Consider the following 26,447-nt stretch of genomic DNA (forward strand, 5'->3'; position numbering starts at 1 on the left):
GGCAGCCAAAGTCTGAAGCCGACTTCAAACAAGGAACACAAGAGAAACTGGTACATCAGGAAGTGGGAAACTGGGAAGTGGTCATCCCTGCCTGATGCTCTGGGTGCACATTCCAAACAGATTATTCCATAGGGTTCCCCAGGGCTGGCGTCCCACAATTCCAAAAGAGAGAAGGAAACAGGCTTCTCAGCGACGGAATCTTCCAGATGTCTGAAACACAGTTCAGTAACTGCGAGCTCTCTGGCCAAAGTCCAAATGTGAACATCAAGGTGAAACATTAAAAAGTCACTCAAAAAGCAACAGGGTGGAGCTCACGCTTCTCGAAGAAGGCAGCCTGGGCCCGGCAAAGGGCTCTTGGACTCCAAGAAGGAGACTCTGCCTCGCTGAGTGGGCTATGTGACAACACGCTGAGAGCAATGGAAAGGTTTCTGACATCCAGAGCGGGCAGGCGAGATGCCCAGCGCTGGGGCTGGGACAGGGGCCGGCCCTGGGTAGGCCGCGGGGATAGGCTGCCTCTTTGTCCGAGGCCCTGCCCAAATGCCACGTTGAGATGCTCAAGGACAAATGGGAAAGTTTTTCCTGTACTCCCATCTTCCTGGGCCCCATCTACCTCGTCTTGGGTCAACTGGCAACTTCCCCCTCCCTTCCCATTTCCTTTGTTTTGGTCACTGCCCCTCCTTCCCCAGACCCCCACTTTGGTCACTCGTCCCTTCCCCCTCTTCCTTAACCTTCTCCAGCCCCACTCCCCTTGCTAACTCCCTCCCTTCACCCTCGACCGGCCCTCCTGGCTCTCCGCCGGCACCGGGGGTGGGGGCTGGGGAGGGGGAAGGAGCGGGGGGCTCCCAAGACCCGAACCCGTCGGGGTAGCCATCGGCTGTCCCGTCGACGGCCTCTTGGGGCGTCGGCCCGCGCCTCTTGCTACAAGTTGCCGACAGGACAACACCCCTGGTCGCGACATTTTTGTCCCCAACCTCCCGGCCCGGTTGGCGCTGCGGCTTACGTGCAGTCCTGGTTGAAAGAGAAGCAGCTGAGCGCCGCCTTGACCCCGCCCGGGGGGCTATCCGCGGCCTCGGCTTCCATCGGCGACTCGACCCGGGGAAGCCGCAACTCCGAGCCGGCGACAGCCACCTCAGCAGCCCGCTGGCGCCGGCTCCGCGGGCCGGGTCGCCGGCCCCCCTCCGCCCTAGCCCCGCCCCGTCCCCGCTTCGCTCCACCCCTCCTCGCTCCGCCCCGCCCCTCCTGCTAGCCCCCACGGAGCTGAGCAGCCTAGAGGGCGGGGCCCCCACCGCCGGCCGCTATTGGCCATGAACCCCTGCCGGCGGCGCTCCCTTGGCCAATTGGCGACGGCTGTGGGCGGAACCTCCCTGCTGGCGACCCGCCCCCAGCTCCGTGACGCGACTCACCATTGGGCGAAGGCGCGTGACGCAGACGCTGCAGGCCACGTGGTGGTGTTTTCATTGCCTCAGCTGCCCGGCGAAGCCAGAGAAGGGAAGCACGAGTGCAGCTTGGCCCGGACGTGCTAGCTCCAATCCTGCATCTGAGTCGCGGCTGCCGCAGAAACGGGACAGGCAGACGCGCTCGTTACCACCCCACCCAAAGCCCCGTCATGTGTGACCTTCTATTCAACCTACAGAGTTTAGTAGGAAGCGTTAGACACCGGAGCCCCACCCTTTTATAGAGTCTTCAAGCTACTTTGAGAAAAGTTTCTAAAACAAGGATGCATAGGCCAGATAGGAAGTTATCTTTACAATTGCCCTGCCTTTGAGAACTCTTACTACATGCCAAGCACTGTATTAACTGTGTGTATTATCTCATTGAATTCTTATAAAACTTTATAGGGAAAGTATAATTATGCCCAATTTAAAGAATCGGCAAGTGAAGCTTGGAACTGCTACAATCTGTCTACAATAACACAATAAATAGTAGAATGTGGATTTGTCTCCTTTCAAGACCCGTGCACCCAATGACTCTGCTAGACAGTGTTTGGCAAACCCTGTTTGATCTGTAACTGAAAAAATAAAAGAACATGTGTATAGGATGATGGCTTTATGAAAGGGATGAAGTCTTGAAGACAACACAATTCAAAACTCCCACAGTTTGGGATGAATCCTGACAAGAGTCTCTCTGCCCAAGCTAAATGCATGTTGCCATGGAGACTTACCCACACAGCTGATGAATCAGTAGCTCTGTTAGCTTTGGATTTATATAATTCCTGATGAGTTTTTAATTCATGCTTTTCAAATTTTGAGTTGAAATGATATTTTAATTATTTTATACCACAGCATTTCAAATTGGCGTAATTCAAATTTATCTATTTTGTGACAAGGCTATATATATGTATATAGGAAACTTGGACCTACAATGGATGAGTGATGAGGACTATTTTACTTCAGCTTTTCTGGTTGGATTTTCAGTTTTGGTTTTCTGAAATGCAAATATAACAGTTTCTTCTCTCACTGCTATTATTCATTCTCTAAACTGATGTAAAAATAGTTCAGCTCATAGATGAACAGATGTTGATTATTCTTCACTTGGTTGTGGAGTGTTGTATAAACCATCTCTGGTGAGAAGAGCTGCTGTCTGGTTGCTTTAACTGCATCGTTTTTGTAACCTTTCAGATCAAAAGTGCTTCTCCTCCCCACTCCCAGCTCAGCCAAATGCCGCAGTCCTTTCTATTCTGTTTAGAAAGCCAATGGTCTGGCATGCTAGGTGTTAGGTGGTTGGGAGAATTTCATAAAGTGCACAATAAGGTTTTTAAAGTGGAAGTTGTTACAGCCAAGGGTTTGGACTTTGTGGGGTAGAGTTGGGAGCTGGTGTTAGTTTTTGAGTAGGAGTGTTTTAAGATAAAAGCAACGTTTTAAGCAGATAAGCTCGGTCAGGGTGTGCAGAACAGATTAGAAGGAGGGAAAGCCTATACTAATGTGAAATTCAAGGAGTGAAGGGAGGTGAGACACTACATTATTGGATGGCAGCAATGCCAGAGATGTTAGGACAAACCCAAGAGAGATTCTTTTTTATTGAAATGTATTTGACATACAACTTTGTGTAAATTTAAGGTTTACAACATATTTATTTGATACATTTATATATTGTAATATGATTGCCACTGTAGTGATAATTAGCACCTCGATCACGTCACACCAGGAAATATTTTGAGGCAATGCTGTCCAATAGAAAGATAATGTGAGCCACAGATATGAACTCCAAATGTAATTTTAAATTTTCTAGAAGCCACGTTAAAAAAGGTAAAAAGAAATGGGCAAATTAATTTTAATAATATATTTAAACCATGTCAAAAATAGCATTTTAATAGGTAATCAATGTAAAATTATTAATCCACTAGTTTCGACTATTATTTTTTTAGCATAAGTATTTAAAACCCAGTGTGTTTTTCTCACTTACAGCCTATCTCAATTTGTACTAGCCACATTTTAAGTGCTCATGTGGCTGGTAGATATCTTCTTGCTCGGTGGAGTTTTGAGAGAATAAACCACAGGGTACGGTGGCCGATGGGGAGGGGGCGTGGCGGGGAAGAAGAGGGAAGAGTCAAAGCTGATTCCATGGTTAGGAAAGGGGAAGTCCTTTGCACTGTTTTCAGAAACCGGATGTTTGGCCAGGTATTTAGGAAGATGCATTTAGTTTCAGACATGTTAAGGTGGCAGAAGTGAATGCTCATTGAAACTGTTTCAGACCTAGAGATGTAGGCAGGGAGAAAACAGATCATCTTCCCAGCTCTACCCTTCCTGTGAATGATCCCTCTTGTATGTTTCTTTCTGGGTTAATGGTCCACCATCCACCACTACCCATGTGGAAATAACGTCCCAGGGCTGCCTCCCCTGGTTTTATTTTTCCCAAGACAATACTGAAATCTGTATTTTTATATAAATTTATATTTGTAGAAATCTATTTTTATTTTATATAAACCTCTATTTTTATGTAAAAAGTTAAAATGTTGACAACTAATTCTTACTTTTAAAAAACACGATGTGGGCCAAACTAAATACATCAGCTGGCTGGATGTGGTTTGTGGAGGGCCAGTTTGTGACCTCTGTTAGAGGCATGAGCAGACTCTTTGAGAGGCTCCACCCTGGAACAAAGAATTCTCAGAAGTCCATTTGTATAAAAAGCCAAGGAAAAGGTTATAAATCAGTTCAGAGGTCTAAATTCATTTCATGTCAAGCTGATCATTCTATGGGAGAGGAAACTCCTGATTTGAATGTTGGGCTTATGGCATCCTAGTCCTTCCATGTTCTTGGAACGGAAATTGCAATGTGAAATAACAGAAGTAAAGGATATCTGGAGCAAGGAGGGAACACAGCACTTTACCACACTGGGAACAAGATTTCAGCTTTCTCTCCTTCTTCCAGTTGAAATTCCTAAGTGTCTATGTTTTCCCAGACAAAATGTCCATTATTTCTAGGGAAACAGTAAATCAACGAAATCTGGAAGAATAAAGCCGAGCTCTGGGAATCAAGCATCCTTGGTAATACAAAGTGGCAGGCCACAATTCAGCTAATGGGAAGGCTTCCTATTTGTGTAACAATGAGGTTGTAATTTTAAAATGGTGATTAGGGCACGCACAGGGCATTAACAGGGGAAGTTGGAAATGAGACGTCCTGTCTGATGCAACCTTCATGTCACCCAATATGGTTGCCCATAACACCCAACTGTCTATAATTAGAGTAACTACTAGGTGAGAAAATACCACTCTTGTCCTCTTCTTTTTATAAAAGCCATTCTATTTTTATAAAATCAAGTCACAGGAAACAATCTCCTTTTTCTTCTCTGATATGTTTCAACACACTCAGAACATGACCTGGGAAAGAGGAGAGTCATAATGGACAAGTGTATGGTAGAACTTTGAGAAAAGAGTAAAGGAGCATGGTTCTGGGGACAATATAGAATAGGTAAGACTTAGGGGTTGGGGAGAAGGAAGGATGATGTGTCACAATGCGCAGGAAGCTCAAGGAGCCAGCTAGATGGTTCTAGAGTAGGAGGGGAGGGGTTGAACTGTAGGGTGATTTCTGGAAAAGGAGATGATTGAGTTGGCAAACAGAAAGTCCCCAGCCAGAGGTATGGCTGGGCAGCAGACACATCTGGGCTTTTTTGTTACTAATCATAGGCACCGTCTGTGTGGAAGAGTGTGGTGGCAGTGCATGAACAGTCCCTATTATGTGTCCCCAGAGAGGAACCATTATTTCTGGCTTTCTTGATTAAAAAAGGAGGGCAGGGAGCAAAACCCAACAACCATTCTAATATTCCTTGGCTTATATATTTCCTCTCAAGAGTAAGAAACAATGATATTTCACTAAAGAGTGAACTGATGTCTTCGTCTTCATCTTCTCCCCCGTCTGTCTCATTTTTGCTTCCAGAATTATCTTCCTAAAACACCAAGGCAAATCACAAATTCTCCACAAATACTTGCTGATGGGCTGAGATTCATGAAGACGTTAGCGTTCCATGTGTGCATTTGCAGACAGACCTGGAGCTAAGGGTCTATTATTGAAGACCATGTAGAAAGGTTCAATCACGGAATTTTTGTTCCCTGGAACATCTTAAGACCAGCCAAGATGACAGAGAAGGGTTAATCAGGCCAGCCAATCACCCTGACTTTGGTGTTAGAGTATATATGTAGGTGATAGAAATAGAAAACAAAACTCTATAGAAAGCTTGGCTTGAAGCCTCATACATCTTCTCATTGAATGCTCACTACGTCTGTCCTGTCCAGGAGATTTTATCCCCATTACACAGCTGTGTAAACCAAGGTTGAGAGAGATTGGATAAGTTGCTAAAGGTCCCAGGGCAGTTTGTGATGGAGATGTAGTTTGCACTCAGTCCCCTCCACCAGATTTCCAGGTTGCCATTCCATGCTGCCTCTCAGACTGCTGTGGCTCAAGGCTAGAAATAGAATTGGCATCTTAACCTGTACTCTATCCTACAAAGGGACAGGGATGCAAGGGTAGAGCAAAAGTGGCAGCACTGTGCCCAGAAGGCCAAGGTCAAGTCCAGTGGGGAGTCCTGCAGCTTTTCAACGGGGGCCAAAGCTTTCTTACATTTGCCAGGGGTACTACTAGAAGTGTTTAAAAACATCTTTTGCTCCCAAGCAAAGGGTTAACCTGTGCTCATGGTTGGGGGTGGCCAATTGATAGTGGTGCTGTAGACTCCGGGTTTCCTCCCGATCTAGAGCCATGGCATAGGGAGTAGTAACTATTCCTTGGAATTTTTCATCTCTGGGATCAGTGATTTTAAAGGCCATAGGGGAGCCTGGGAGAGTGAGCAGAATCCCGCGATTCTTGGTGAACAGTGCCATCTAGTGATCTGCGGTAATTATTCAGGCTGGAGTGAGAAGATAGGAGAGCTGATCCTTACGCCCTGGCAGGGTCGTCCCCCAGGCTCCCCATGTGTTCTTCCACAACCTCTTTACTGTCTATACGTGGAAAACACAGAGGCCTCCCTCACCACTTCCTCTGCTCGGGGAGAAGTTTGGAAGGGGTTTGCTTAGTCACTCATTTGACAAGTTTGTATCACGTGCCTTTTATGCACCTGCCGTAGTTCCAGGTCCCGGGGCGGCACCGTGGGAGAAAATAAATAAACATCCCAGCCCACATGCGCAGAGAGACCATAAACGGGGACAATAAAATGGACAGTATCTTAGCTGGCGACGAGTGCTAAGAAGAAAGAATAATGAAAGGGCATTCGGAAGTGTTGGGGGCAGGGTAGGTTTTATAGAGAGTGGGCAGGGAAGTCCTCACTGGAAGCTTGCACTTGAACGACCTGAAGGAGAGGAAGGAGCAGGTTATGCAGCAGTGTGGGGAACGGCATTCCTGGCTGAAGGAACACAAGCGCCTGTGAAACACGGAGGAGGCCAGGTGGCTGGACCAGAGAGAGGAGGGGGCAGAATAAATAGGAAAAGAGGTCAGAATGGTAATGCTGCGGGGTGGGAGGGATGAGAAACCACTGGACGTTTTGGCTTATATTTGAATAGAATCACTCAGGCAGCTGTGTTGAGAATAAACTGATGGTGTCTTGGGGAGATTCAAAATTCACTTTAGCACATTAAAAGCTCCAGAAAGCCCAGAATTATATTTATTTAACATTGTTTAATGAGTACCTTCCAGGCTTATTTTCATCTCTTTCTTCCAGGAACACCCACTAACTTCTTGTCGGATCTGAGAGAGTGAATCAGCCCTGATAAGCTGACTGTGAAGTTCCCGACGGTCATAAACAGGGCCAGCGCAAGGCCAACAGAAAATAGTGTTTTTCCCAACGCCACACCACAGCTGCAGAATGACTAACAGTGAGTGACTGATTCTTTCTTGTCAGTGCCTCCCCTAGACTGTCCCCATTCCTCCCATCTCCTGAACTAAGATTTCTGAGATACTCGATGATCAAACCGCCTGCTTCATGTCCAGATCCAACCCTGGCTTGATTCCAGTTTCTCTTACCCTTCCCGCCTTAGAATCACTCAGCACAAACTCAAACCTGACAAAAAGCCCCTTCCCACAGCCTCTTACTGAGACACCCCATGGTTCACTGGGTGTTCACAGTGCCTCGCTGCAGGAAGTTAATAAAGCTAACATTGATTGGCTGAAGCTGGTGATCTTTACTTATAATTGTCATCAGCCATGAGTGTTTTGTAGAACAAAGTTTAAGAAAAGCTGGACAAAATGATTACTTCCTATTATAAAATTCTGTGAATCTAAAGCTGAGACATTGCACCCCACCTAAAATGTTTTGTGTACCAATTAGAAAACAGCGTATGATCATCGAAAGGGGTGAGGACTGGATTTTGTTTTTAAAATAGGAGGTGTGCATTATTTTTATAAATTGATCTTGTTTGTCTAGTCCCTCCTGATGCTAATATTTTTGGCTGAACATTTGGCCGTGGGCCCACTTGGTTTGGTTGGGGCTTCTTGCCCTTCCCTCCCGCCCTGGGCCTCCCTGGATTTTTCAGGCAAGGTGCAGATGTCCGGAGAAAAACCAGTTTGGTTCTAGGCAAAATCATGTGTATTTCCTCAGCACTCTTGAGTTGTAGCAAGCACGTAAGCAATGGCAATCCACTAGATAGACTTGCCTCTTAGAAAGCCCGTGGTGGCAGTGGAAGTAGAGGATGCAGAGGAGAGGTGGGTAAGTAGAGGCAGAGACGAGGTGGGAGGGTGGAGATTATTAGACCTGAACTCAGGTGATGGCTGGGGCATGGGGGTGGAAGCTATAGACTCATGGACCTATTAGATGTGGGAACGGGAAGAAACAGGTCAACATGTAGAGTGGCTGTCGAGTGTAACTAGTTTCCTCAGGCCTCGCTGACTTCTTAGTGGAAATGAGGTTGTGTCATCAGTTCTCCAAATTTCCCTGGGTCTCACCCCTACCTTCACTAGGACACCCCGTTCCCTTCAAAGCCTTCCCCAGGAATGACTGGAAGTCCTTGGAAATGCCTCACACGTGCAGGGACCTGCCTTTTTGGGTATGAGCACGTGCATGTTTGTTCCTGCCCCTGGAGGCCCTTGAGGATGAGGCTTCATTAATGCCAGGACTGCTGGTGTCCGCTGTGGTGACACCTAAGTGTTTTGTTCCCAATACTTTTCTGCTTTCATTGAAATGATCATTTATGTTGCCTCTGACTTTATGTTAATGTGGTGAATTACACTGAACAATTTTTTTATGGAGGTGAAATTCATATAAAATTCACCTTTTGTTTGTTTGCAGCACCATGTATTATCTGGTCGTAGTATGTGGGTACATTAATAGGTATTGATTTAACACCACTGTGACCTCTCTTAAAACAGAGCAACCCAAAAACAAAACTTCAAAATGTGCAAGAGCAATAAATATCAAACTTTCTGATCTAAAACGTATAAATATAAAATATCAGTCATTTCTGGAAACATCTTAAGAAAATTTAGCAACCACGTGTCGAAGAGTAGATTTCGGGAGATATCACCTCAGTCCGGAACAATTATCTTTCTGTGTTTTACCAACCCGTGTTTGCATATGCTGAACAGCCTGGAGTCCTTGGCATGCGGATGAAAGCCCTTCTTTTTACAAGAGGAAATCTCAAGCATGCCAGCACTGGTGAGCCTGAACATGCCAATGTCTTTATGCTTTCATTAACAAACAATGTCAATAGCCTCGGGTGATGTGAGCTGATAGGAACAGTGTGAAGACCGACTCTGGATAAGAAGGCAGTTTAGGTCAGGGATTCATCCCAGAGCGAGGAGATTGTGTTGATCCTGAACATGGCATAACTCTTCTACATTCTCCATGTCGCAGCAGTCAAGTTCTGCAGACTGCTTTGGCGCAATTATGTGGGTAATAGTGAATTCATTATGCATGAGTTTTCCACAGAATATTTCATGGGTTTCTGTTCCTCTCACTGTATTAGATTCTGCCTGCTGCAGAAGTTTGCGGCCAAGATCTTTTGATAAAAACTACACATCGCAGCACTTTAACCACTAAATTCCGAACAGCATTTGGAGTAGTAGCTGCTTTTAAGGCCATATTTACAGGAGGAGAGTGGCTAGCATAAGTGATTGCATCACTTTTGTTGGGCTGATCTGCAAATACATTCAGCAAGGAATTGTTCTGGTGTGTGGAATAGCAGGACACAGCGGTCCAAGAGCGCTGGAGGCTCCTGGCCTTGCATCTGACCTCAGGCTAATTCTTGCTTCTTAAGTTGATCTTTGAAAAACAGAAACTGCTCCCACTCAGCTGCTACTGGCCCATTTGAACGATCTGCATCCCTTCTGTCTCCCTCAATCTCTGATGCTCCAGTTTTTTGAGAATTTCGGCTTTAAATTTGATTTTGCTTGCAAATCTTCTGGGTATTTCATGTTATGTTTCCTTCTTCAATTCATCTGTCCTTAGGAATGCAATCTCTTTCAGTTTCTCCATAATATCCTGCTTTTCAGGTACTGCACACTGCTGGTAATTTTGATGGCTGGGAAGCTTTTCTACAAACAAGGTATAGGTTGATTATAAAGAAAAAAGGCATTTCCAAGTTTCCTTCTTCCAAATATACAGCTGCCGTCCTCTCCGTTTCTACTCTGTATCTCAAAGAGCCGATGAACTGGCGGTAAATGGCCGCTTCATGTTGTTTTGTCTGCAACATAAAGGTGTTCACTGTTTCTTCTCAATTCCTTCACCATGCTATTTCAATCTAACCAGAAATACAGTGGACCATAAGAATCAGATTACAGGTTTACTATAAAAGGCTATAACTCCTGAACAGCCAGATGGAAGAGATGCATAGGGCAAGGCACGCGGGAAGGGGTGCAGAGTTTCCATGCCCTCTCCACACGCCACTCTCTCAGCTCCTCCACATGTTCTCCCACTCGGGAGCTCCAAAATGAACCTTTTTAAGATGAGCACTTCAGTGACATTTAGTACATTCACATTATTGTGTAACCATCACCTCTATCCAGCTCCAAAGCATCCCCATCACTCCGAAAGAAAACCCTGTACCCATTAAGCAGTTACTTCTCATTCCTCAGTGGTGTCTAAATGGTAGCCCATTCCTCACCACTCCCAGCTCCCACCGTTCTGCTTTCTGTTTCTATAGATTTACATATTCTGGATATTTCATACAAATGGGTTTACACAATATGTGACTTTTTGTGTCTGGCTTCTTTCACTTAGCATAATGCTTTCAAGGCTCATCCGTGTTGTAACGTGTATCAGTATTTTGTTTCTTTTTATGGGTGAATAATATTCCATTGAATGTATATACCGTAACTCATTTATCAGTTCATCAGCTGATGGACATTTGGGTTGTTTCCACCTCTTGGCTGTTGTGAATAGTGCTACTATGAGCATGTGTGTACATATAATTATTTGAGTACCTGTTTTCAACTCTCTTGAGCATATACCTAGAACCGGAATGACTGAGTTATAAGATAATTCTATGTTTAACTTTTTGAATAACTGCAAAACTGTTTTCCACAGAAACAGAATGATTCTACATTCCCATGGCAATGTGCAAGGGTTCCAATTTCTCCATGTCCCTGCCAACACTCGTTATTTTTTGGTTTTGTGTTTTAAAATTGGTATAGCCATCCCCGTGGGTGTGAAGAACACTGAAGTTTTATGCCGTGCCTGCAAAGTGGCAAACTCTGGGGACATCCAAGTAGTGCTGGGTCCCCCAGTGCTCTCACTGAGCCAAAGTCTTGCTATATTCTCAAGACTCCCACTCCCGTTCTGTGTCACACTCTGACACCTAGGCAACAAAGCTTGGCATCATATAGAAATTTGTTCAGCTTCAACACAATGTGAGTCCAAGGAGATTGGTCAAGGGATTGTAGGGGAGGAAGAGAATTCCGCTACCCTCTAGGTCCTTCTGGCTGGTCTAAGAATTAAATTGGCATGAGAGAATAACAGGAGAAAATCAAACAAAGTTTGATAACATGTATACATGGGAGAAATCCAGGAAAACTGAGTAACTTCCAGAATGGCCAAAGCTGCCACCTTAAATGCCATTTTCAGCTAACGACAAAGGAAGATGTTGGGGTTAGGGTGAGTCACTTATGGGAGATTACCAGAAAAGGAACAGTAAACAAGAATACGGTTATTATGTAGATTTAAGCCCCTGCCTTCCGCATTGATAAGAGTTTCTAGAAATAAGGTCATTCCCCTCTTCCTCTACAGAGAAGGAGACATCTTTACAAATGGAGATTTCTCTTACAAAGTAAATGTCTCTTACAAAGGGTAACTTCTGCTTGGTTTGCAGAGCTTCTCCTGTGTTCGCAGTTTTTAAAAAAATAACCAGCCCCAAATAATCCTCATGCCAAAGAGACACATCTTGAGGTGGCAAATTCTACTTCCTTACAGGATCAGTTTCTGAAGCAGACCCTGGGCTGCCCTCTCCGGCTTGTTCTTTCCATTTTTATCTTTCATTCTTCTAGCTAAAACTCCTTGATGCGCCACTAGTTTTTCAGATATACTGGGGCATAATTGCACCCCAGCTTCTGTTCGGCAAGCAGTTATCAACTATGCAGGTTTCTTGTTAGTGTGGAGAGTGGGGCCCATCACACAGCTGATACAGAAACACAAACAGCTTTGGAAACGAGAACCTTTGGTTCCTTTGACTGTGAACATACTGTCTGACATGAAAGAGGAAATGCCTCCAAGGCAGTTGATATCTGTATCCTGGGCATAGGGTAGATAAATCGGATTGAGAGAGAGATCCAGAATCACTGGTGAAGAAGTTGTAGCTGAAGCCATGAGAGGAAGTATTACTACACGTAATGGAAAATGTGCCAGTTGGTGAAGAACTGGAATGAAATGTCCTGGTTTGATGTTTTGAGTATTCCTTTAATTTTAGGAACACTATCAGAAAGGAGGCTGGCTTGTGGGCTGAGCTGGCTGCAGCAGCTCTAAGTCAGTCACACATTGCTGATGAGTGAGAACCTCTGTTATAAATGGAAATGCGAACTGGCAAGTGCTCATTGGCTAAAACTGAATGCACAGTTTATTTCGGTACCTATTATCTACATGATCTCCTATTTTCCCTTATTGGTTGCAAATAAGCACAAGGAATAAAAAGCTAGCATGTTTTCCAAAAACATGACTGACAGTTTTCACTGCCGCATGTCTGAGATGGATGTGATTTAGACTTTTCATTATTTCTCTGAGGTCAGAAACGTTCTTTGGTGGGTTTCTAATTTTTTATGAAACTTTAGTTCCAGAGGCTATTTAAGAACCTTTAGGAAAGATATCAAGTGGGCAAGACATATCTTAAAGTATTTAAAGTGGCGATGTCTTAGGCCCTCAGTTCTTCTCTCTCCCCGCTTTCTCCCCAGGGGGCTGTCCTGCAGATGGTGGTTTAAGTCAGCCTCTATCTACAGATGACCCTTGTCTGACCTCCCTCTCTGGAATGCTCTGCCTGCCTCTGACTTTCATCCCCGAGCACATCAACACGCACTTGCGCTGGCATTCCTGATGAGATCTCTTTCTCCTGAGCCCTTGAGAGAATCCTGTTTCAGCAACTCCTAGGGAATGGTGGAAGAGTTATTTTTTAAAAAGAGATTTATCCCACACACCAAGGACAACGATCACCTATTTTGCACCATTTTGTGCCTTGACTGTTTGCATGGTAGCCTGTGACTTTCCATTCTTCTTTTTTCGCAATCCATGAACATAGTATAGATTCTTAGGTCCTCTTAACCTGGGTGTTTAATTTCCCAGTACCACATAGCCCAATTCCTTCCACCCCCAGGGATTCTTAACACATTAGCTTATGTATTTCCTTCAAAGTAGTATCACAAGCTGAAATTATCTTCTTTTTTTATTTGTTTACATGTTTATTACCCATCTCTTCCAACTAGCTCTGTTAGTACTGACATAGAACCCTCTCTAAGATATATTGTTATATGAAAAAATAAGTTAGCACTAGGTCTATTTCTATTAAAACATGTGTGTATTAATATGAACATGTAACTAGTTTCTTCCATGAACTCAGTGGAGGGACAAACAGGAGATAGATTACATTTTTATAATTACAGTCTCTTCCTCCTCCATATGTACACTTTGAGGTGTGGTATGGGAAGATATCCTAACTTTTCAAGTCCTTCCAGAGAGTAGAAAACTTCCCTCTCACAGCCAATTCAAAACCTCTGAGCTCTTCTTTTCCTCTTTCCCCATCTCTTCCTTCCCACTCCTCCTTCCATCTTCTAAGTTGGGGCCAAACAGGGAAGTAGCAGGTTGTGGGGGATTGGAATTGTCCACCCCAAAATGTGCCTCTTTGGCATGAGGATTATTTTGGGCTGGTCACTTTGAAAAACTGCAGACATGAGAGGAACTCTGAAAAGTAGAATTTACTTACCCTTTGTAAGAGACATTTATGTTTTTAAGGGAAATCTCCATCTTTAAAAGTGTCACCCCTCTGTACCAGGAAGAAGAGGGGATGACCTTATCTCTAGAAACTCTTATCAATGGAGAAGGCAAGGACTTAAATCTGCATAATAACCTTATTCTTATTTACCGTGCCTTTTCTGGTAATCTACCATAACTGACTTCCCCAACCCCCAACATCCTCCTTTGTCTTTAGCTGAAGATAGTATTTAAGATGAGAGCCTCTACCCTTTTGGCAAGTCACTCAGTTTGCCTGAGTCTCTCCCATGTATACATGTTATAAAGCTATGTTTGATTTTCTCCTGTTATTCTGTCTCACATCACTTTAATTCGTAGCCTGGCCAGAAGGACCTAGAGTGGGTGAAGGAAATGTCTTCCTCCCCTACAAGGTAAAGGGTGACACTCGTCAGTGACACCCCTGTAGTTCTTTTCTGCCTAACACTTTCCCATTAGAGTGGCTCTCCAAATGTCTCCAAATGCCTAGGCCTCTCATGGGCCCCATTTGAGGTTATTCAGAGGGCTCTCATGGGACCCTTTGCATGGCCTGGTTCCAGATTTGGGTGATGTGCTCTTTGGCAGACATCTTGTGGCTCTCCTCCTCATCTTCTTCCCTAATGCCCATCCTCTGCCACTTTTTTCCGCTGCTCTGGCAGGTGACAGGTGGGGCCCTTCACAGTGGCTCCAGCTTTGATAACTCCTCCAGCCTCTGTTACTCCAGGAGCTCATGAATCCTCACCTTAGCATGGCTGAAGTAGAAACTCCCCCACTGCTATACTCTCTTCTGGTAGGAAGCAGGCACTGGGTTCTGTGTTCACATCTTTTCCTCCCACATTCTAGGGGGCACAGGCCAAACTCCCAAGAACTTCCAACTAGAGCCAGCTGTGTAATTTATGGGGCCCAGTGCAAAATGGAAATGCAGTGTCCCTTGTTCAAAAAGCAGGAACAAGTGCTGTTAAAGGCACTAAAATATAAAGCTTTTTCCTTTAAAAATGTTTCATTACTTATAAAACAAAATGGGGATAAGAGATACATGAGTTTCAGCATAAACTTACAAATTGCAAAAAATAACATTTTAGTATCACAATTTTATATAACAATAATTTGTTAATGTGATATCTTGATCGATCATTAGGTTTTTCTGGCTCACTTTTCTGCAAATTCACTTATTATGTCATCAAATTTGATACTTTTAGCAACTTCATTTTTAATCGATATAATTGAAAGTGATGTCCACTGCTCTTGGAGAATGCCAGACTGTAAATAATTTTTAATTTTGAGAAGGATTATTCTGTGGATGCAAGTTTTGGTTTCTTGTATGATCTCTACAAATTATAGGAGACGTTAGAAGAAATATTAAAAATGTCACTCTACAGGGGCTGGCCCCGTGGCCGAGTGGTCAAGTTCGTGCGCTCTGCTGCAGGCGGCCCAGTGTTTCCTTGGTTCGAATCCTGGGCGCGGACATGGCACTGCTCATCAAACCACGCTGGGGCAGCGTCCCACATACCACAACTAGAAGGACCCACAACGAAGAAGCTACAACTATGTACTGGGGGGGCTTTGGAGAGAAAAAGGAAAAAATAAAATCATAAAAAAAAAATGTCACGCTACAAATTTACATTTGTACTTAAATTCAGACTTATACAGAACTGATTAGTGTAAAGAGACAGAACTCTTGACCTAGCTGCTGATCTATCTGTCAATCTACCAATTGATTGACTTATCTCTCTTGGATATGCTTTGTTGATTTCTGGGAAGATCGAGAGAAACTGAAAATGGTAATTTCCAGTTTTCTTCCCATTCCCAAAACCTTGGGGACTGGGGAAATGGAGTAGGAAGGAAGTTACTCTTTATTTGTAGAATTTGCCACTGTTTGGCTTTTTAAACACGTGCAGGTACTAAATTGTTTAATTTTAACACTTAACGAGAAAAGGAACTCTTCGAGAAAGAAATGCATATTGACTTACAATCTCAGTACTCAGTTACTCATTGGTAATGTTTTGATTCTTGCTAATCTTTCTAAAGCCATTAAATATATTTTTATATTCAGTTTACATTATACTGGCTTTATATAGGTTAGCATCTTCAATTCAGCTGAAAAATGCTAAGCCTGGTGAATTTCCAAATTTAGAGCATTAAGTCAGATCCGCTCTGGTTTCTCTTGGGGCTAAGTCTTTGGACAGGTAGGGAGTCAGCTGTCATTTTGTGGCTGTTTTTAAAAAGATGAAGTGTGCTTCCTAACGAATGAAGAGGATGCCGACAGAAAGCTATTTCCTGTGTTGGACATCCCGTACGTGCACAGGAGGAGTCAAGGGCTAGGTGACTTGGACAGCAGTGCCCCAGGACCTGCTTGATCTCCGGTGGCCTGATGTCACCCATAGTGAGAAGGCTGGCAGCAGCCGGCAGAGCCACCTCCGGCCACATGATGAATGGTCCACAGAGCAGGATGTCAGGTGGTGTCTCTCGCCGCTCTGCATCAAGATTTCTCAATCAGCTCATCAAACAAAAACCAAAGAACACCAACATTCAAAATCAACGCCTCACCCCCCCCCATTTTCCTATTTGCTTAAATAAGTAAATAAAACATTTTAAAAATGTCTTTAAAAGAATTCTAAAATCTAAATTGGATTTATTTCTATAATGAAAGTATAGTTTAACATTCAAAAATCAATTAATACATTCAATGCAATTTTAACATATTAATGGATGAAGAGGGAAAGCTCAGTCTTCTCAGTCGATCTGTTAGTGGATTGACGAATTCGAATTCATTCATGATAAAAATCCTCAGCCCTCTGGGAATAGACGGGAACTTCCTTAACTCAATACCAAAAACTTCTAGCAAATAGCATATTTAATGCAGAAACATAGCAAGGATTTCCTTGGAGTGAGATCTATCTGCCCTTTGTCTCTACACAGCAGTTAAATGGATGAATTAAATCTTCACGCGTCAATAAAATTTCAAGAAACATAATATTGAGCAAATAAAGCAGGTAACAAAAGGATGTGCACAGCATAAAACATTTCCTTGAAATCTTGCATTAGCTTCAGCCCAGCCATTTCAGTTCATATTCTTTTCATTGTTGCTTAGGTCTGAACACTTTCCTTTTTTTAAAGATTGGCACCTGAGCTAACAACAGTTGCCAATCTTTTTTTTTTTTTCCTGCTTATTCTTCCCAAATCCCCCAAGTATGTAGTTGTATATTTTAGTTGTGGGTCCTTCTAGTTGTGGCATGTGGGACGCCACCTCAGCATGGCTTGGTGAGCCGTGCCATGTCCACGCCCAGGATCCAAACCAGCGAAACCCTGGGCTGCCAAAGTGGAGTGTGCGAACTTAACCACTTGGCCACGGGGCCAGCCCCTCTAAACATTTTCTAATTTCCATTACAGTCTCTTCTATATATATATATTTTTTTTTCTTAAGGAATATTTTAAAATTTCTAACATGTCAAGTTTGTGTTGTTGTTGCCGCTATCTTTTTAAAGTTGATTTCAAATTTTGCAGAGAACATGGTGATGTGATGTCAATTTTCCGGGTTGCTTGATCTTGTTGACGCCTACCTTGTAGCCTAATGCATTTGTGTGTGTATGGCCTGATCTATTCTGGTAAATGTTCTATAGCATTTAAAAATAATGCGAGTGCGCTAATTGTTGGTGCAGAGCCCTCTCCATATATCCATTGGATCAAGCTTTTAAATTACATTGTTCAAACCTTGTCTCTACTTGCTAATATTTTGAGCTTCTTCACTGAACAAATTCTACCAGACAGTATATCAAAAATCGCTCACTGTGGCCCTGAGTTGTTGCTCCCATATTCCACTCAGCATTACCAGGCATTTGTAGCCAGAAGGATTTCAGGATATCTAGTCTGTCACATTGAGATGAGTAGAAATCTCCATTCCCCCCTTTTCTTAATTATAAAAGATATTTTTTTGGAATAGATAATATATGCACATGATTCAAAATTTAAATGTACTGAAAGGCATATAGTGAAAAGTAAGTCTTTGTCCCTCCTCTGGGCTGTGACCACCCAACTTCCCTCACCTGGGACAACTGCTTTTACCAGTTTCTTGTGAATCCTTCCAGAGATGTCTGTCTGTCTGTCTGTCTTTCTCCTTTTCTTCTTATTTAACAAGGATGTTACCATAGTATATATTCTCTTTTCTCTACCTCGTTTTTAATCTTTTAGAGATGGTCAGCAAAAACTCTCACTGTTTTAGAACACCTAGAGTTGGCTCATCTTGTGAATGGCTGCTTTTTCCATTGTGAGAAAAAAATCTTTATATATTATATATCATTATATATTGTTATATCCTCTTTATATTTTATATATTACTTAACTACTCCCATTAATGGGTATTTGTAGTGTTTCCAATAAATATTCCTGCACCTATATTTGTCTTGTGTGTATCTGGAGAAAAAATTCCTATGATAGGTCAAAGGTATGAACATCTTGTTTTTTCTGGGTGACTTGCCAATTGTGTCAAATCATTTATTGAATAATTCATTTTCCCCTCATCTATTTGAAATGCCGTCTTTATTATAAGCAAAATTCCTATATATGTTGGAGTCTATTTTGATACTTTGTATTTTGAACCCTTGATTTGTGTGTGTGTGTATTCATATGCCATGCTTTGTAATATATTGATATCTCAAGGGGCAGTGCCTCCTCATTATTTTCCAGACTGTTCTAAATTATACACTTTTTCCCCATATGAGTCTTAGAATTAGTTTGTTTGCTTTTGCAAAACAAAATCAAACAAAGCATAAAACAAAATATAAGGCTTTGTATTATTTATTAGTTAAATTTACAAATGTACATAGGGGACATCAACACTGTTGTGATGTCCCAAACAGTGATATGCCTTTCCATTTGTTCAAAACTTCTTTTGAGTCCTTCAGTGGTATTCCTAGTTTTCTCCATGTGGGTCTGGCATGCTTCTTGTTACGTTTATTTGTAGGTCCTTCATGTCTTTGTTGCACTGTTACATATATTTTCGGCCATGTGGTTAGGTACGAATATGTACAGAATCATTACAGCTTCCTAGAGTATTGCTCTTTTATCATTACATAATATCTCTCTTTATTCCTAATACCGTTTTGTCTTGAATACTACGTTTTATTTCCAATATTAATATAGCTATATTAGCTTTCTTTTGGCTAGTATTTACCTAATATATCTTTTTCCATTTTTTGCTTTCAACTTTTTAGTGTCATTTTAGGTATACCTCTTGTCTTTTTTTTATTGAGAAATAATTGACATATAACATTACATTAGTTTCTGGTACATAACATAATGATTCAATATTTGTATATACTGCAAAATGATCGCCACAATAAGTCTAGTAAACATTCATCACCACATAGTTAAAATTTTTTTATGACAAGAACTTTTAAGATACAATCTCTTAACAACTGTCAAGTATGGAATACAGTATCATTAACTATAGTCACCATGCTGTACATTACATTTCCATGACTTATTTATTTTATAACTGGAGATTGTCCTTTTTGACCCTGTTTACCCATTTTGCCCAGTCTCCCCCACCCCCAGCACCCCCCCCCCCCCGGAAACCACCAACCTGTTCTCTGTATCTATGAGTTCTTTTTTTCTTTTTCTTAAGTTTTCACAGGTAAGTGAGATCATACGTTACTTGCAGTATTTGTTTTTCTCTGTCTGACATTTCACTTAGCAAAATGCCCTCAAGGTCCATCCATGTTGTTGCAAATGGCAAAATTTCTTCTTTTTTATGGCCGAATAATATTCCATTGTATATATATACCACATCTTCTTTATCCATTCATCTATTGATGGACACTTAGATTGCTTCCATGTCTTGGCTATTGTGAATAATGCTACAATGAAGATAGGGGTGCATATACTTTTTTGAGTTAGAGTTTTCATTTCCTTTGAATAAATACCCAGAAGTGGAATTGCTGGATCATATAATAGTTCTATTTTTAATTTTTTGAGGAACCTCCATATTCTTTTCCATAGTGGCTACATTAATTTACGCCAGAGATGTCAAGATCCTGGGACTTCTTTAAATGTTAATTTATGCAGTTCAAGGGTTCCCAGATAACCCAGCTACTATACACTTGAGGCCAGAAACCACTTGCATTACAGGCTTGAGGTTTCAGTTTCTCAGGGGAGATTTTCTGTCTTACCAAGAACTCAGACAAAGACAAGCTTCTTTGTCTTCCTGAGCTATTGGGTAGTTCCCCACTCTTTTACTGCAGGGTAGACCTTCAAAGACTCTGCTTTTATGAGGGGATATTAGTGTCAATTCTCTGCCTCATGTAGGTCTAAGGTTTCATGTCCTATGTCTATGTAGGCAATAAAATCTAAACCTGTCATTTACCAGGTTTAATAACCATGTCTCTCCCTACCCACTCACAGCCTTGGCTCACCCCCCTGTAGGTCTGGTTTCAGTGTCCTATTCGTTTGTGATTTCTATCTGCCTGTGCCATGTTTTTGGCTCCTGAGGGTTCCCTTTCTTCTTAGAGAGCTTAGCTAGTCATTAAAAAATTGTGGTATTTGATTCAAAATTTCCAGGTGATGATAGCCAGAGATTTTCCTCTTTATCATTCTTCCATCTTCACAGTTACTCATCCAGTCAGCCATTCATTCATTTATTCACGTGATATTACTTAAACACCTAATATGTGCTGGGCACTGGTGATACAAAGATGATTGGAACATATAAAAACTAATGGCTCCACACACACACACACACACACACACACACACACATATACACCAGTGGTAACTATGTAAGGTGACAGATATATTAATTAGCTTGATTGTGGTAATCATTACAAAAGGTATACTTACATCAAAACATCGCATTGTGTAACTTAAGTATTACAATTTTTCATTTGTCAATCATATCTCAATAAAACTGGAAAAAAAAAACCCCAGTGGAAGCTTGAGTTGACAGGGAAAACTTCTTGGATGAGGTGGAACTTAAGCTAAGCCATGAAGATTAAAAGAAAGGAGATGGATGTGAATTGAGTGCTCAGTATGTGCTAGGCGCTGTTCTAGGTTCTGGGGTACAAAATGGAAGGAAAGCTCTACCTTCAAGGAGTTTATAGTTGAGAGGGTAGAGCCAGAGCCAGACGAGGAAATGGGTCATGACAGCATGGCAAGTGCTGTGTGCTCCAGTGGGCGAGGCACAGGCTGCCAGGGGAGCACAGAAGTATTCAAGATGTTTGAGTCGAATTTTGAAAGATGAGCTGCAGTCAGCAGGATGAAGCCATAAAGAAAGAGACTGACAGTTTTGACTGCATTCAATTTAAAACTTATGTATAAAAATAGTAATAGTTGATATTTATTGAGCATTCACTATGCGCCAGCCATAAGTTTTTCATAGATGCCCTTTATCAGATTGAGGATGCTCTATTTGGGTCAGTTTTGGAAGCCCATCAAACTTACCAGGGAAGGGCTGATAAACAGAATAGCGTCCTCCACTACGATGCAGAAAGCAAGCAGAGCGTAGGTGAAGTCTCAGATCCTGGGGACGTTCAAACTAAGAAAATGTCCCTGAATTCGTCATGAAAATAAATGTGATGATTCACTGGACAATGTTAAATTTAATTGTTCAAGGCAAAGTTATATTTGCTCTATTCACTTTAAAATATGTTGATTTTCTACCACAACAGCAAAGCCCAACAAATTAGCAGACTAGTTTGTAAGAGACACCTGAGATAAAGACATCACAGATGTATCTGTTTACCAAGGCCTCGACGATCAACCTGAACTTCTACGAGTTGCTGGATTCAAGGGCAGACTATGGGCTGCCTTTCTGCTAATTAGATTATTTTACCCACCAAATCATCTTGGAGAAATCCTGAAAAAGGCAGTAGTTTGTGCACATAGTACTATTTGTCTAGAATTAAAGGTAAGCTCCACACAGATGGAGAGTGGAAGACTGTGATTGACTTTACTTTCACAAAGAGTTGAATGCTGAGCGACCTCTACAACCAGCTGTTGCTGTACAAGCATCTTCTCCTAGACTTCCAAGTCACTCCCTGTCCTGGGATTGGACTGTAATAATACAGCCGTAGCTTTGCTTTGTAAAAGAGAGAGGACAAAGTAAAAAGGAGAAGACATCTGTTACTTCTAGTCAGTTAAGCCTTCTAAAAATATTTCCCTTTTAGTGACCGTTTGTTATTTTGACCTTTGATCTTTTACTCTGGAAATACGACCTTTGAAACTCTCCTACTTCCCTCCTCATGTTTTTAAAATGGTAATAATGCTGAACCACAGAGGAAGAGACTTCCTTTTGCATCCACAGCGTTTGGAGATGAAGGTTCATGGTGAATAAACGAGGAAACATTCCAATTATTCTTGCAAAGCCTGAAGAGCTACATTTTCTTCATTTGAAAAAATTGTGTTCATTCCATTGACTCTAAAGAAACATACTTGAAGCTCAATAATCAAGTCTTATGGCTCATAGCATGTTCAGTGATTCAGTGAACTGTTGGTTGATCAAAATGAAAGAAAAGATTCTCTCAGGAGCCAGCCAACTTTGCAATCAATTTCACATTAGTCAGACTGATGTTTGGCCTAGGCAGAGAAGAGCCCAGGAGAGTTTTTAAAATCGGCATGATTATGGAGTCTGAAAGCATGAATGGCTTTCCAGGGGATTGTTCTCTGAAAATCACTGGGCTGAATTCTGCTATAGTGTCAGGACACACAAGTTCTTGATTATAAGGAGATTCTTCTCTCTTCCTTTCCTTCTCCTCTTTCTCCCTCCCCCCTCCTTCTCCTCTTCCTCTTTCTTCTTCTTTTCTTTGTTCTTCTTTTGAATAACCTTTCCCCTTTCCTGTCCATATTATAAAAATAAATTATACTCACTGTGGAAAGTAGCAACATGGTGTGGCTGTGCTTTTGCTCTGGAACCAAACAAGTTTGAAAAACTCTGGTCCCACTGCTGACTAGCTGTTTTACTTTACAGAAGTCACTCATCCAATACATCTCAGGTACCCAAGTGTTGATGGGTACATTAATGCTAGTTACCTCCCAGAGCTGAGGTTGTGTGGATTTCATAAGACATGCATGGACATACATATGTGCTAGGCACACAATGAGAGCTCAAAATATTGTTTTATTAATAAAAATCAGAAAATATAGATAATTAAAACTACCTATAATTTGACTGCTGGCAAATAAACTTTACCTCCAGGTACACTTTTACATTCTAGAGTCTTCAAACGAAGGCCACTAAATTAGTTAATCAATATTTATTTGGCCCGACATGATGCTATGTAGTGAGAGGCATATAGTTATAACTTAAGTCGACATTTTCTGACTTTCTCCTGTGCTAATAATCTTTCTAGTATTCACTTATTCATCACTGGCTCAAAGATTTTTTTGCACCTTCTATGTGCCAGACTACTCTTCCAAGTATTGGAGGCACAACAGTGAACAACAAAACAGAAACCTTGCTCTCATGAAGCTTACATTTGTGTGTGTGTGTGTGTGTGAGAGAGAGAGAGAGAAAGAGAGAGAGAGAAAGAGAGAGAGGGAGGGAGAGAGAGAGGAAATAAACAAACAAGTAAAATATATATACTATGTCAGATGGTGATAAACAGGGAGTAAATGGCAGCATGGGGGCTGGCATTGGAGGTGGGAGGAAGGCTGCAATTTGAAACAAAACAATCAGGTGTCATTTGAGCCCAGACCTGAGAGAGGTGGGGCAGCGAGCCCTGAGGCTGTCTGGGGAAGTCAGGGTTTCAGGTGGAGGAAACAGCCTGCCCTGAGGTGGAGGTGGCCCTGGCTTGTTTGAGCAACAGCAAGGATATCAGTGTCCCTGGAGTAATGTGTGACCAGGAGAGATCAGGGCTGAGATCGGAGGCTGGTAGTGGCCAGATCAGAGGGGCTTGTAGGACATTGCAAGTCTTCTCTGCCCCATGTACAACCTCGTTGGCCTGTGATCTGCTTTGCTCAATGAAATGCAAGAGAAACTGATGTGTGTCCTTCCTCCCCAGCACTTGAAGAGCCAGCAAGTGCTTCTCTGATATTCTTTCCCTCTGCTACAATGTTCTAGAAAGAGGTCATTTCTTAAACCGGAAGTCTGGTGTGAAGACAATATGGAACCAAATTTCAGGCCACCTGTGGACATGTAATGTGAATGAGAAATAAACTTTCAGATGGCTCTTGTTCCAGCCTGTTTCTGGTGTCAAATAAAAATGGCAAGTAATAGGATATATTGGAATATATGAGGAAGCCGTTTTGGTGTAAACCTAATTCGGCCTGACCTTGTCTTTCCAAAAGGGCCTGACCGAGGCCGTTGAGCATGCATTGTATATCTGCTTTAGAGATTCCCTATGGCAAGAGCAAATGGCCCTTGAGACAAAGGTGCAACTTCCCTCCCCCTCCCAACATTGGCGTCTCCTTAAGGATTAAGCATCTTTCCTTAGGCTAGGAACTGATTGCTGTGCTCACCTGTGACCGCCCAGCTCGAGGCAATAGACTTGCCTCCTGCTACGCCCACGAAGATAGCAGACCCACTACCTGCTGTGTCCATCAAGCGCTGTGCAGACAGGGCAATCTTGTGACTATTGTGGGAGGGACATTTCAATCATATGTGAAACACCCTCTTTGAGGGTATATAACCGCCCTATGTACCCCCACTTCTTTGGAGTGCTCTTTTCCTTTGTGGAAAGACTCTCCCGGGTTATAATCCTAAGATTTAAGCTCAGAATAAACTCACCCAAATTTTCATTTATAGATTGGTTATGGATTATTTTCGTTGACACTGGATTGAGCTTGTCTTGAAGTTGTATTTGCAAAACACTTGATACAATATTTTTAAAAATTAAATTATCCATACCAAAAAAACTAAGTGGGGAGAAGCTCCTGGAATAGTTGAACTGCTCCCTACGCCCTCTCCGATCTTCTGCAGCCAAGCCTTGGAGGGTCACTGCACCATCACAGCCATAGCTGCTCAATCTGTCTCCCTGCCAAACTGTTCTCCACACTGACGCCAAAGTCATTTTTCAACATGCACATGTAATAATGTCAATTTCCTATTTAAAGTCTTTCAGTGGAAAAGTACAAAAATACATGGAGAGTCTGAAAGGACAGAGCATCAAAAATATTGAAAGAAAATTCTTCATGATGTTATGTGATAGTTTCTGGGTGGTGGGATTATGGGTGATTTTTAATGTTCTTTTTTGTATTTTTCCATATTAAAAACGTAAAAAAAAGCAAACAAACCACATAGTTTGGCTCTCTGTTTCTAGTGGTGGCAGAGTAAAGAAGGCCAAGGAGCTTTAACACTCCTTCTATCTTGAGATCAGCTTCAAGGCTTTTCCTTTGGATCTGGGCTGGCTGAAGCCACGTGTTTGACCAAGAGAATGTGGCAGGAATGATATTCTGGGACTTCAAGGTAAGGTCATAAAGAGCCATGCAGCTTTTGCCTGGCTTTCTTGGGACGCTTTCTCTGGGCACTCTGGGCCATCATGGAAGAAGTCTGTCACCTTGAGACTCCCACACTGCAAATGCTCCAGTCACCAGCCCCAGCAGGGAACAGTCTTTCTGCCCTCCCCACCATGACAGCAGACACGTGAGTGAAGCCATCCAAATCCTCGCCCAGCCCATCTTCCAGCTGAATACCACCCGGTGACCTCAGTCAACATTATGGAGCAGAAGAATCACCCAGCTGAGTCCTACCAAAATTCCTGATCCACAAAATCATGAGACACAATGATTGTTGCTGTAAGCATTGGGTTCATTTGCTAGCTCGAGATAAATAACTGGAATTCCAGTAGACAAAGAAAAGAGTCTCAGCAGGGCTGAGGTCCTCCCAGATTTGGTCCTACCTTGACCCTCATCTCTTACCCTTCTCCACCTACTGTGTTCTCCTGTAATCTCAGACTTGTTATAGGTTCCTGAACCCACTATGGTCTTTACCCTCTGTGCCACTGTCCATGCTGAGCCTCGTTTTTTTTTTTTTTTTTGGTGAGGAAGATTGGCCCTGAACTAACATCTGTTGCCAATCTTTCTCCTTTTGCTGGAGGAAGATTGTTGCTGAGCTAACATCTGTGCAAGTCTTGCTCTATTTTGTATGTGGGACACCACCACAGCATGGCTTGATGAGCGGTGTGCAGGTCTGCCCCTGGGATCCAAACCTGCAAACCCAACCACTATGCCACCAGGCTAGCCCCTTCTTTTTTTTTTTAACAGCTTTATTGAGGTATAATTGATATATAGAAAAATTACACATGCTTAATATATACAATTTGATGAGTTTGGACTATGCACATGTCTGTGGTGCTATCACTACAATCAAGGTAACAAACATCTATCACTTCCAAAAGTTTCCTTGTGTCCCTTTGTGTGTGTGTGTGTGTGTGTGTGTGGTGAGAATGCTTAACATGAGATCTACCCTCTTATCAAATTTTTAAATGCAAAATATTGCATTGTTAATTCTAGGCACAGTGTTGTACAGCAGATCTCTAGAACTTACTTATCTTGCATAACTGAAGCTTTATACCCATTGAGCAACAACTCTCCATTTCCCCCTACCCCGGCCTCTGGCAACCGCCATTCTATTCTCTGCTTCTATGAGTTTGACTATTTTAGATGCCTCATATAAGTGG

At 42.4% G+C, this 26,447-nt stretch overlaps 1 protein-coding gene, 1 long non-coding RNA gene and 1 pseudogene across 6 annotated transcripts in view; 1 reads left to right on the top strand and 2 right to left on the bottom strand.

The window, feature by feature from the left end:
* Positions 1–1,194, bottom strand: part of WIPI1 (WD repeat domain, phosphoinositide interacting 1) — a 32,578-nt gene extending 31,384 nt beyond the window's left edge. For 3 of the 4 annotated variants that reach the window (XR_011493906.1, XM_014847667.3, XM_070483490.1), the window contains exon 1: positions 1,001–1,194. Coding sequence is in view for 3 of the 4 variants with exons in the window: in XM_014847667.3 (XP_014703153.1) it covers positions 1,001–1,080 (80 nt within the window). In the remaining variant the exon portion in view is untranslated. The remainder of the gene's footprint in view (positions 1–1,000) is intronic. The other variant, XM_014847668.3, reaches the window with a different exon arrangement.
* A 5,339-nt stretch (positions 1,195–6,533) lies between these two features.
* LOC139040074 (uncharacterized) lies at positions 6,534–24,953 on the top strand. Of its 2 annotated transcripts, none has more exons than XR_011493908.1 (3): positions 6,534–6,915; positions 7,144–7,297; positions 15,219–16,932. It is a non-coding gene; the product is annotated as an uncharacterized lncRNA (long non-coding RNA). The 2 variants fall into 2 exon arrangements; XR_011493907.1 differs by lacking the exon at positions 15,219–16,932 and adding an exon at positions 21,501–24,953 and having other exon boundaries at positions 6,536–6,915.
* On the bottom strand, positions 7,305–15,205 carry LOC139040073 (AMSH-like protease pseudogene; annotated as a pseudogene).
* Positions 24,954–26,447: the final 1,494 nt, after the last annotated feature.

This window comes from Equus asinus, chromosome 13 (genome assembly GCF_041296235.1).
Source record: "Equus asinus isolate D_3611 breed Donkey chromosome 13, EquAss-T2T_v2, whole genome shotgun sequence".
Taxonomy (NCBI): Eukaryota; Metazoa; Chordata; class Mammalia; order Perissodactyla; family Equidae; genus Equus; species Equus asinus.